Raw genomic sequence first — 11397 nt, 5'->3', positions numbered from 1 at the left:
GAGGGCGCGCTGCTGCAGAATTCCGCAAATATTCCGAATTCCACGATTGATACGGTTCAAAAGTTTGGCGGCGCGATAAAAACGTTTTCGCCCCAATTCTAAGCGATCACGAGCGAAAATTGAGACACTTGACAGGACGAAATTTGAGAACTGTCATTGGCGGTACCAACCTCGCAAAAATGACGCAACTAGATTTTTACAACGGGGGCGAAAAGGGCGAAATTAAATGAGAAAAATCGAGACAATCAATCAAATTGGTTGGTTTTTCAAATAAAAGGGCCAAATTTGCGATTTTGGGGTATGCAACACGCAGATCGCCATCTGTCACGATGACAGCTGTCATTGGTGACATAACCTCCTAAAACGTTTTGTAATATTTTCGTTTTTTAAATATGAGCACGTACGAAATAAGTAAATCTTCGGTAAGTTTCTTTAATTTATTTGAAAACTTTTCATTTTTTGCGTTTGTAGTTGCTCAGCTTGAAGGCTGAAATCTTGAGGAAACAAGAAGAATTGAGCAAAGCAAAGGCCGAGAATGAGGTGAAAATCAGGAATTTAAAAAAGAACGCTCCTCTGGATCTGAAGAACAAAGGTGTGGAGCAACGGCAGTTTCAGGATAAAAGCGAAGAAGAAGATTTGTTAAAGAAGTCCAGGTGGGTCTAGGTTTTTTTTTACTTTCAATAGGCTCAGAAACATGACTTCTGTTAGTAGCTCTGTTGGCACTAAAAGCCTAAAATTTATAGGCTTAGGTTTTAGGACCTGATCTAAAATCTAGAAAGCTCTACTAAGTGTCAAACTGTCACATACTCCTTTGACCACCCTAATATCTAGAAAGCTCTGGCAAGCGTCAAACTATCACCGCCTCCTTGGACCTCTCTAATTTTTCTTCATTTCTTCCACAGAGAGGCCCTGGAGGCCAAAACCCGCCTCTACGACAAGCTCTCCAAAAAGAAGAAACTCAGCCCCGAAGAAGACGAATACATCCGGCGCTACTTGGTCCGATTCGACAAAAAGTCCAGAGTCCCCGACTTGCCCCCCGAGGACTCCGAAGACGACGTCGATCGCGAAGAAGAGGACATAATCTTCGATGACTACGAACCGCCGAAGAATCCAGACGAAGAATGGGTAGAATACGTGGATTGTCTAGGACGAACTCGGACGTGTCTCCGGAAAGACCTCGACTACTTAAAGCGGAAAGACAGAGACTTGGAGGAGATCGTGGAGGCGAAGAGGAGAAACAGGAGCAGAAGTCCGCCGCCTCCGCCTCCACCGCCGAAGGAAAAAACTCCAGAGCCCGAGCTAACTGATGAAAACGAGTTGTTGTCTAATGATATGCGCAGGGAACAGTTGCGAAGACAGTGGGAAAAAGAAGAAGAAGAATTGAGGGACAAAAGCGACATTCACTACCAAGATATTCTCTTCAACGAAGCTCGCACTCATGGGGTGGGCTACTACGGTTTCTCTAAAGACGAAGAAGAGCGGGCAAAGCAACAAGAAGCCCTCAAGAGACTCCGCGAAGAGACCAAATCCCAACAGAAAAAGTCCCAAGACTTGAAAGCACAAAGAGAGAAACAGCTCAAAGCGAGAGTACGAGCAGCGCAAAACAGAAAACGCGAGAGAATGGGGCTGCCGCCGTTAGAAGACGAACCTGAGGTCGCCCCGGAGCCCGAGAAGCCTCCGGAAGTGGAGAAAGTTGACGAGAAAGAAAACAAGAAAGAGGAGAAGAGGAAGAAACACGTGCGGCCGTGGGACATCGGGAAGGAAGGAGTGAAGAGTCATTACGAGCATTCACAGGAAGAGTGGGTGGATAAGAAACGGAGAGAACGGGACTCGGAGTTTGCGCCCCCCAGCACCTACCACCGCGAACGACGAAGGGATAAGAATGAAAGAGAACCCCGGGAGAAGAAGGAGCGAGGGTTCAGAGCGGCCCCTATAATCAACGAACTGAGCGATGAAGAGGACTCGAGACAGTACAGGAAGACAGAGATTCCGCCCCCGGCAACGTACGACTATTACGGCCCCAGTAGCAGCAAGCGGTCTCACAGGGAATCCTCGATCTGCAGCGACGTCAGTGAGAGTGTAGAAGCAGGTTTGAAGTTCCTGAGGGAGCAAATGGAGAGGAAACAAACAAGAACGGACATGTTTGATTTGTGAATAAATTGTAAATATAAACGAAGTTGTTTTATTATAAAGCAAGACCTAAAATACATCATTGGGGCGCTCCGTCTCCCGCTGGCATCGATCTGATGATGTCAGAATCGCCAGGATCGGTGATGGACATGGCGCACACCCTGAAATATTTCCCGCAAGCTGTCCCAAGTTCTACATTGTTACCAGTGTAGTGGTGGACGCCTGTCTTTGCCAACATCGCGTAGTATTCAATCTCTGATTTCCTCAGAGGCGGCGTGTTATTGGCAATAATGATAAGTTTCGCTTTGCCTTGTCTCAGCGTCTAAAAGAACACAATTAAAAAGAATTCAAAACTAAAAAAAAACTCACTTTGAGGGTTTGTTTGTAACCCAGACAGTATTTCCCGGATTTCATAACCAACGCCAAGCGGCTGTTGATGCTCTCGATGGCTTTTTTCTGCTTCTTTTGGGCCACCATAGTGACTGCAAAAAAGAGGTTAGAAATTTTCAGAATGCCACAAACGAACGAAAATGGGAGATTTTCCAACGAGGAACCGAAAAACCGGTGTCCTTCTGTGGTTCTAATCGAAAGAAAAGCGGAAAACTCACCTTTTTAGGTTCCACGTGCTTTGACAACGAAAACGCACTGAAAAAGAAAATGGCGAATTGACAGTTGGCAGACGTCAAGTTGGTTTGGAGAAGGCCAGTAGATGGCGCCACCACCATAAACTTTAAATTTAAACAAAATACACGTTTTTTCTGTTTTGTTAGTCTTCTTTGTATTTTGAGACTTACCAAAAAAACCCCATTTGTTGTTCACAATTTTACATTTTAGTTTGAAGCGGGCAACCAACAGTACATTTTAATTTTTACCATTGAAGTTGTGAGAGTTGTCGATAGAGTGCGCTAGTATTTTTAAATCTTGGTTTGCGGCTAATTTCACTCCACGTTGATTTAAATTGTTTTTAGGTGCTGATAAATTGTCTCAAATTGATTATTGACAATATTCCAGTCTTTTTCGGTAATTCTAAATGTAAAAAAAAAAAATAATTAAAAAAAAAGCGGACTTTGATTGAAAAAAATAGCAGAAAATAACTTTTACTGAAAATACAAGAAGAAAAGACTCTAAAACAGAAATTAAGAAAAAAAACTGAGCTAAATTTAAAATAAAAAAAATAATAAAAAATGGTGGATGCGCCGGGTCATTTTTGTTGACATCTGTCGCGTCGCGCATCTAATTTCTCACGACTCCCCTAAATTCCGCTATGATAACCCTCAAAATATCATTTCTAATAGCAGTCCCCTTAAAACAACCCGAGAAATCACCCCTAGAAACAAAACACTCAAAAAAACGCCCCAAACCCAAGAAGCCTAAACGTACCAAAAAGCCTAAACGATCCAAAGAGCCTAAACGATCCAAAGAGCCGAAACGAACCAAAGAGCCCAAACCAGAAGCCAAGCAAACCGAAGAAGACCCCTCGACAACTTACACAGTTATCGAAATGGGACAACCGCTCAATTACGTCCACCTCAGCTACGATCTCTTCGGAAAAAAATTCCAGTACGAAATCGACGTGATCTGCTGGGGCGCTGTTGCTAAAGTACCACGAATTTTCTTTGTTTTTCTTGATGATGGTAGATTTTTAGCAGAGACGGTCACCAAAGCGTGAAAACTGTAATAGAAGAGGACGTAGTGTGGGTACCTGTATTTGTCGAGCACTATTTGAAAGAGCTCCCTGTTGAAGAGGTCCGGAAGATGACCGTGGAGACCATCAATCTGGTGGTGAGTACCGGGAAAAGTACCTTAGGGAAGTCGTAAGAACACTACCAAAAGTAGTACCTAGAGAAATCAACTGGGGATTCTAGAGCTCAGTCAGATGACAGCGCCGGATTCTATTTGCACCAAAACGATCTGAATCGGTACTTTCCCGAAGTGTATGAAGAGAGACTTCAAGAGCAAGACATTATAAAGGACATCGTACAACGAATTCTCAAGAAAGTTGCGTTGTTTCCAAGCCAAAATGAGATAACTTCTTGGATTTATGATAGAAGTTAAGTAGTACCAAAACATACAATACAAGATTTAGCTCCCTTTTTTGGTTTAGATGATGTCCACTTGTACCACATCGCTCGAATCATAAGAACTGGAGGACAAATCCCATGTAGAGATCTCGCCAAAACAGTACCAGAGGCAAAGAACAACAAAAATAGTACCACTGTGAAGATCCCGGCTCAGGTTCTTCTCACAGATCCGACATTAGCCACATTCCGCCTCACCAACGCGGGTACTAACTTAAAAGAAGTTTTCGTTTTGTGTAGTACCGAAAACGTACTAACTTGCGCGCAAAAAGCCGAATTGGGTCCTCTTATTGTGAGAGTTAGGAAAGTCAGTGGCTTGCCGGTGGAGGTTTTGAAAGAAAAAGGGTTGGTACTACTGTCTATCATTCCAAACACGTTTTCTTTAAAGTTTTCAGGAGATCTTTGTTGTTTGTGATGTCCCGAGAGTTCAAGAAATTGAAACTTCGCGTCGGTTCCTGAAAACAACTGTGAATTTCGATGAGTCTGCATTTATCATCACGAGTGACATTCCATCTATTAAGATTTTGGAGGTTTTAGAAACGCGCCGTGTCGTTGCAAAGGTGAACCAGTGGTACCAACTTAAAATTTTAGCCATTTATCTGATTTGGTCCGATATCTCGCTTATTTTTGGAGCAAACTTGTGTTATTTGGTCTCACTTTACGCAGAATTTCACGCAGATTCCAAAACTAAGTCTATAAAAATTTTAAGCCTCCCCCGTGCACTTCTTTCAGGTAGTCGGGGTAAGAGCACTCCCATCTCCCCCAAGCCCTGCGTCCAACCCCAAAAAACCAAAGAAACTGAAGAAAAAGAAGTCAAAACCAAAACCACAGGAAGACCCTCTAACTGAAAACGTCATTCTGGCGGTGGCAACTTTCGACTTGAGCAGTCTCATGCAGTTGTACCACTTCAAAGAAAAACGTCAGTGTCTCAGCGCCCGCTCCCTCCACCCCCCAACCCCCGTTTTTGAGGATCACCTCGTTGATCGCATCACCATCAATGAAGTTCATTTTTGTAACATTGACAGAAACGAGTGTTCTTCGCCTCTCAGCGACGAGTCTTTGATTGCCAATGGGACGACGGTGAAACTGGAGGCTCAGTTCTTGCATCCGACGTTTCCCCTCTTCTATATCAAAACCACAAGTAGTCTCTATAAGCGTCTTCTTCTGATTTTGTACAAAATAGAAGTTGCGCGAGATCTCTTAACACAAGTATTGAATGCGAATTCTGCGCACGTTTCCACCCAGGAGCTACTTTTCACAAATTCCTTGTTGCGTCGGGGTGGTCCCACTGATCCAGAAGCGCGGAAGAATCTCTCTGGATTCTTCCTGGATGACGGGAACACCTTCATTTTCTTCGTGGAAGGTCCAGCGGTTGGTACTATCCAAACCTTGTTTCATAGGATCGCGAATTTGGGTCGATCCACAGCAAAGATTTTCCATCATTCGGATTTTATCTTCGAAGATCTTCTTTATCCGGCTTTTCAGAGAAGTGGGGGGATATACATCATAAATCCTAAGCTTCCATTGGCTGAGATTTTTGCGCAGCAAGACATTTATCTCGAAGGAAATGTCCCTTATCACTGCTTTAGGACCATCCAAAAGCTTAACTTGATTGTTAATTCAACGACTTTACAATCTGTTTTGAGCCACGAGTTGTTGCCGACAGAGATTGAATTGCTTTCGTTTTCAATGGAGTTTTGTTTTCAATTGAAGTTTACAGGGGGGGAATGGGAGGATTTGGAGAGGAGGGCCACAGGGGGCTCGGTTACAGATTTCGGGGTTGCGTAATAAACGATCAAAATATTGTACTAGTTTTATTCAGTTTCTAAGATGAAAAAAGATTTTGCTGAAAGCAGGGCTGCCAACATTCCGAAAAATGAGCTGTCTTTCGGTCTCTAATTCAGATTCGGTCGCTATCTCGCTTATTCATTAAGAAATATTAAAGTATTGGTGCTCATTTTACGCAGAATTTTACGTAGAATTCAAAACGGTAAAACTCATCAAGATCGGGCCAAAAATAATTGAGTTATGAGCAATCAAAGTTTTGGATATTGAATTTTGGCTTGGAAAATTTTTAATGCTTGATATCTCCGAAACTACAAGAGATTTTTTGAAACGGTTTTCACCAACGGTTTTCTCGGCTCATTTTACATTAGACACGGCCCTCAGAAGTCAAAAATTTGATAGTCAATTTTTTGAGCAAAAAAATTTTGCGACTCAATCGATGAAAAATTTTTAATTTTTTGTTTTTTGATTGCCCCTCGTAAACTATTTGCCCAATCGATCTGAGATTTGGTCAGTTGATATACCTCGAACTCCTCTGTTGATCGATATATAATTTAATAATACTAAACGCAGTTTTCGCCTTGAAACAGCGTCTTAAAAATGGCACCCTCGTAAAATCTTATTCGATAGATATCTCCGTTATTTGTTAAGAAAGTTTGAGCTATATGGGCTCATTTTACGCAGAATTTTGCGCTAAATCCAAAACCACTCTTGTTTTTCTCGTCCGTCAACAAATAACTGAGTTAGAGGCGTTTGAAGTTTCGGGTAGTTGTCAGAGGGCCAAAATTTTAAAGGTTAGAAAACGATTTTGCTCGATATCACCGGAATTAAGCCAAATATAAAAAAACTCTTTTCAAAATCGTTTTTCTCGCAATTTTTTACCTTAGAACTCGGTCTTAGATAGTTTGAATTCAAAATTTTCAATTTGTCAATGTTGAAGTTAGCTGCCTTTCAGTCTCTAATTTAGACTTGGTCGTATCTCGCTTATTTATAAAGCAATCTTAACGTATTGAGCCTCATTTTACGCAGAATTTCATGCAAAATCCAGAAACATAAGATTCGCTAAAATCGGCCTACCAATAACTGAGTTATGAGCGATCAAAGTTTCGGATATTAAATTTTGGGTTAAAAATTGTTCAAAGTTGAATATCTTCGAGACTACAAGAAATTTTTTGAAACGGTTTTACCACCGTTTTTCTCGGCTCATTTTACTTTAGAAACCGCTCTTAAAAGTTAAAATTCGATGGTCAAATTTTTTGTCAAAAAAATTTTGCGACTCAATCGATGAAAAATTTTCAATTTTTCGTTTTTTGATCGCCCTTCGTGTACTATTTGCCTGATCGATCTGAGATTTGGCCAGTTGATAAATCTCGAGCTGTTCTTTCGATCAATGTAAGCTCAAGGTTACTTAACGTTGTTTTCGCCCCGAAACAGCGTCTTGAAAATGACCCTAAAATCACCCTCTGAAAATGTAATTTGCTTGATGACTCGTTTATTTGTTAAAGAAATTTGAGCTATATGAACTCATTTTACGCAGAATTTTGCGCTGAATCCAAAACTACCTTTATTTTTCTCGTCCGCCAACAAATAACTGAGTTAGAGGCGTTTAAAATTTCGGGTAGTCGCCAAAGGGCCAAAATTTAAAAACGATTTTGCTCGATATCACCGGAATTAAGCCGAATATAAAAAAACTCTTTTCGAAATCGTTTTTCTCGCGATTTTTTGGCTTAGAAATCGATGTTCGACAGTTTGAATTCAAAATTTTACTTTTTTTAGTGTGGAATTTTGCTGCTTTTCGGTCTCTAATTCGACACGGTCAATATCTCGCTTATTTATAAAGCTATATTAAAGTATTGGTACTCATCTTACGCAGAATTGTACGTAGATTCCAAAATGGTGCGAGTTTTTAAGATCGGTCCACAAATAACTGCGTTAAAGGCGATCAAAATTTCAGATATTGAATTTTGAGTTGGAAAATGTTCAAAGCTCAATATCTCAGAAACTACAAAAAATGTTGATAGATTTCGAGCTGACAAAAACCAAATTGTCTCTTTATTTTTTATAAAGTGGGGTGAACACAGTGCTGCCAATATTTAGAAAAATTCAAAGCCTCCTAAAGCATATTCATCTGGTACACCAGCAATGAGACGGAAAAAATCGATCTCAGAGTCTGCAAAAAAAACTGTCTTCAATTAACACCAACTTTAGAATCAACCTGAATCCCCAGTCGATAGTTGAGTGCGGAGTTTTCTGCAAATTTAATTTGCAAAATTTGCCCGGCATTGACCAAGAAAATCAAGTACAATTTTTTGTTGTCTTTATCATAGTTGTACCAAAGAAGTTGATTCAAAGTGACCACAACACTTGTGCACTGAAATAAACAGTAAGAATTAGAAGACAAACGAAGGAATTATTCACTGTGTTTTCCAGAGCTTGGCCAATATGGATCACCAGTTGATAGGAAAGAATCACAGCGAAGCACAGTGCTGCAGTTCGAAAATAAATATCTGCAAAGTATTCAGAAAACTGAAAGGGTTGGTGTAGATTGTACTATTATAACTACAAACCACTAAAAGAAAGCTGCACATACTGACCAATTGAATTATAATGAGCAGACCACCCACAATGAGCCACTTATAAAGCGTCTTAAGAACGGAATTCATAGCTCTGAAAGAAGAAATCAAATCAGAAAAGAGTGAAATTTCTTACATTATCAGTGTAATGTGACGCTTCACGCAGAGTAAAAGTCTCTTTCTGATCTTATCATTGTCAGTTTGTTCGTCAATTCTTGATAGAAAATCAACAAGAAAGTAGATCTGAAACTTGAACTTGTAAAAGACATAAACGAATTGATAAAATGGTATTATTATAAACGCGGCCGTAGCAAAACTATTTTCAACGCGAAAAAACCACGTCGCGACCGGTGGAAATAAATAATCTTCGATTAAAGCGATTTCATATAAGATATTGCGATCATTTTCTTGAGGAAAAAGAAACATCAACATAAATATGAGAAAACTGGCTGCATTGACGATCATATAAACTGTGATTTGAATGGATTCTTTTCTAATTTTCTGTTGGATCTTCTGGTTACCACTTTCAAAAGACCACAGATTCATTTCTTCACAACAAGAAGTGAAGCAGTTGGAACAAAACAACACGAATAAGAGAAAGTACACCATCTGGAAAAAAATGTTTTTTCTATACAGACCGGCCATAAAGTATACTTACTATAAAAGATGCTATATAAGAACTAATATATTGAATAAGATAACTAAATTCAAATTTATGTAAAAACAAGAAAGTTTGAATTACGATGGGAAGTGAATAAAAGAATAACGTGAAAAGTGTCCAAAGTCTGATTATCTGTAGTTTGTGTAAATCTACACAAATCAGTTTGAAGAGTCTGAGAGGGTCTCGATCTAGATAATGAACTAATTTAGACACCAAGATTTTAAATTTACGTTGAATTGTCGTCTTAGCCATGACGTGGCCTTATAGAACGAACTGAACAGACTATAAGAACTCATAATTTAAGTTGAAATAAGTTAGAATAATGGTAATAGAAGAAAAACGCTTCGTAATTTGAATTCTTGATAATTTCAAGTGACTGAATAGTTAATAAATAATCGTAATGATAAGAGCTTCATACAGAAAAAACGTTTTATTAAAATCAGATTAAAAGATTACAAATTACAAAGTACCTCAAAATTTTGTATTGACAGATTAGCGCGGCTGATCAATATCACTAGTTTTTTTCACCAGTTTTTGTCAAGAACTAGCCCGCCAAACGCCATGCTATTGGTCAAAATCCGGTACTCAAGACCACCTAATGTTTTCTTATGGAAGCTAAAAATCCGTGACATTATTGCATGGTTATATTACGGTGCGGAGAAGACAGTGCTGCCAACATGTAGAAAAATAGAAAACCTAATCACAGCACTAAAGAATATTCATTTGATACACCACCAATGAGATGGACCAAATCGATTGCAGAGTCTGCAAAATAAAATTGTCATGGCTTAACACCCACTTAACCAACCTGAATCCCTAGTTCATAGTTAATCGCAGAGGTGTCTGAAAGTCTACATTGCAAAATTTGACCGGCATTGACCAAGAAAATCATGTACAATGTTTTGTTGTTAATTAATTAAGTAATTAACGAAGCATCTTACTACTTCATTTGAAGCAATATTCATTATTTTATCGATATCAGTCAATCGATACGGTTCATTATTGCATCATTACTGCCTGAAAAAATCTGAATTTGCAGAGATTGAACCTGGGACGTCTAGAGTTTCACTCAAACACGGGAAAACACCTGTGAACTTTGGCTATGACTGGCCTCGGTAACGTGTTTCTAAACTACGTTTTGAAGTTATAAATAAAAAATATTGTTCAGTCGTAGATAAAATAGTGTCTTTCACTCGCATGTAATGAGCTATTATTACACACAGATGAATTACAATACTCGCTTCGCTCGCATTCATACTGTATTCAACTGTTGTAAACTTGTATGTATATACAAGGTGTTTATAAATGTTTCTAGCATCAAGCGTGGCTTTGGAATTCCTGCCGTACAGTATTTTGCCGCTTTGTTTTCATAGAATATTACTATCATGAAAATTATTTATAATGTTACTTACTTCAATGACGTTTTAGTTACGGTTTTGTGCCCAAGTTTTCGATTTTTAGGTTTTCACCCACAACTGAAACAGTTTATTTCTCAAAACTTACTTTGCTTCATGTTTGAGGTTAGCTGCAAATGTCAGTTGACAAATCGAAACCCACATTTGTAATGAGCGGCAAATTTCTTTGACATTTCATAGCCACCCTTGATGCTAGAAACATTTATAAACACGTTGTACTATTAACTAACATCACGTTGAGAACAAAAATACACACTGAACTTAAAACTAATCAATACTCAGCAGTGATGGTTTCTGGTGTGGTGCGAAAAACACATAATGTAAAAAACGTGTTTGTAAAACTTCCAAAGGGCCTCAAAATTTTGTATTAACAAATTAGCGCGCTTAGTTGATCAATATCAATAGTTTTTTCACTAGATTCCAAACAATTCCAAGCTTTTGTCAACAACTAGCTCACCTAATACAACGCTATCGGTCAGAATTCGGTACTCAAGACCGATGAATGCTATGAAATCTAAAATTCTGTGACATTTTAATGCGTGGTTATATTGCGGTGCGGTGAAGACAGTGCTGCCAACATGTCGAAAAATTTAAAGCCTCCTAACCACATCACTAAAGAAGTTTCATTTGAATCACCACCAAACAGACAGACCAAATCGCTTGTATAGTCTGTAAAATAAAATTATCATAATTTAACATCAACTTAACAACCAACCTGAATTCCCATTTGATAGTTAAGACAGGTAGTGTCTGAA

The 11397-nt window shown here is 39.1% G+C and overlaps 3 protein-coding genes across 3 annotated transcripts; 2 read left to right on the top strand and 1 right to left on the bottom strand.

Moving 5' to 3' along the window:
• Positions 1 to 17: 17 nt before the first annotated feature.
• LOC148175927 (coiled-coil domain-containing protein 174) lies at positions 18 to 2172 on the top strand. The gene is made up of 3 exons (XM_088033762.1): positions 18 to 422; positions 472 to 653; positions 903 to 2172. Exons 1-3 carry the CDS (start codon positions 393 to 395, stop codon positions 2152 to 2154), a joined length of 1464 nt encoding a protein of 487 aa, XP_087889888.1. The 5' UTR covers positions 18 to 392; the 3' UTR covers positions 2155 to 2172.
• Positions 2169 to 2818, bottom strand: RpL30 (ribosomal protein L30). The gene is made up of 3 exons (XM_088033763.1): positions 2739 to 2818; positions 2500 to 2612; positions 2169 to 2452 (listed from the first exon to the last, which is right to left on the bottom strand). Exons 2-3 carry the CDS (start codon positions 2605 to 2607, stop codon positions 2210 to 2212), a joined length of 351 nt encoding a protein of 116 aa, XP_087889889.1. The 5' UTR covers positions 2608 to 2612; positions 2739 to 2818; the 3' UTR covers positions 2169 to 2209.
• A 576-nt stretch (positions 2819 to 3394) lies between these two features.
• On the top strand, positions 3395 to 6546 carry LOC148175925 (uncharacterized). The gene is made up of 9 exons (XM_088035003.1): positions 3395 to 3730; positions 3769 to 3944; positions 3996 to 4180; positions 4235 to 4553; positions 4597 to 4768; positions 4941 to 5972; positions 6021 to 6099; positions 6365 to 6394; positions 6509 to 6546. Exons 1-9 carry the CDS (start codon positions 3395 to 3397, stop codon positions 6544 to 6546), a joined length of 2367 nt encoding a protein of 788 aa, XP_087891129.1.
• Positions 6547 to 11397: the final 4851 nt, after the last annotated feature.

Source organism: Gnatocerus cornutus, chromosome 4, assembly GCF_029298725.1.
Source record: "Gnatocerus cornutus isolate USDA-ARS CGAHR chromosome 4, icGnaCorn1.1, whole genome shotgun sequence".
In the NCBI taxonomy this organism is placed as follows: domain Eukaryota; kingdom Metazoa; phylum Arthropoda; class Insecta; order Coleoptera; family Tenebrionidae; genus Gnatocerus; species Gnatocerus cornutus.
Note: the sequence above shows the minus strand (reverse complement) of the source record. Positions and strands in the feature narration are given on the sequence as shown.

Excerpts from the sequence above, each read along its gene's own strand:
- LOC148175927 (XM_088033762.1), top strand. The coding sequence starts at position 393 with ATGAGCACGTACGAAATAAGTAAATCTTCG. Across the intron at positions 423-471 it reads ACGAAATAAGTAAATCTTCG|TTGCTCAGCTTGAAGGCTGA; the intron begins GTAAGTTTCTTT and ends TTGCGTTTGTAG. Across the intron at positions 654-902 it reads GATTTGTTAAAGAAGTCCAG|AGAGGCCCTGGAGGCCAAAA; the intron begins GTGGGTCTAGGT and ends TTTCTTCCACAG.
- RpL30 (XM_088033763.1), bottom strand. The coding sequence starts at position 2,607 with ATGGTGGCCCAAAAGAAGCAGAAAAAAGCCATCGAGAGCATCAACAGC. Across the intron at positions 2,453-2,499 it reads GTTACAAACAAACCCTCAAA|ACGCTGAGACAAGGCAAAGC; the intron begins GTGAGTTTTTTT and ends GTGTTCTTTTAG.
- LOC148175925 (XM_088035003.1), top strand. The coding sequence starts at position 3,395 with ATGATAACCCTCAAAATATCATTTCTAATAGCAGTCCCCTTAAAACAA. Across the intron at positions 5,973-6,020 it reads GGAGGGCCACAGGGGGCTCG|TTTTATTCAGTTTCTAAGAT; the intron begins GTTACAGATTTC and ends ATATTGTACTAG. Across the intron at positions 6,100-6,364 it reads GAAAAATGAGCTGTCTTTCG|ACACGGCCCTCAGAAGTCAA; the intron begins GTCTCTAATTCA and ends ATTTTACATTAG.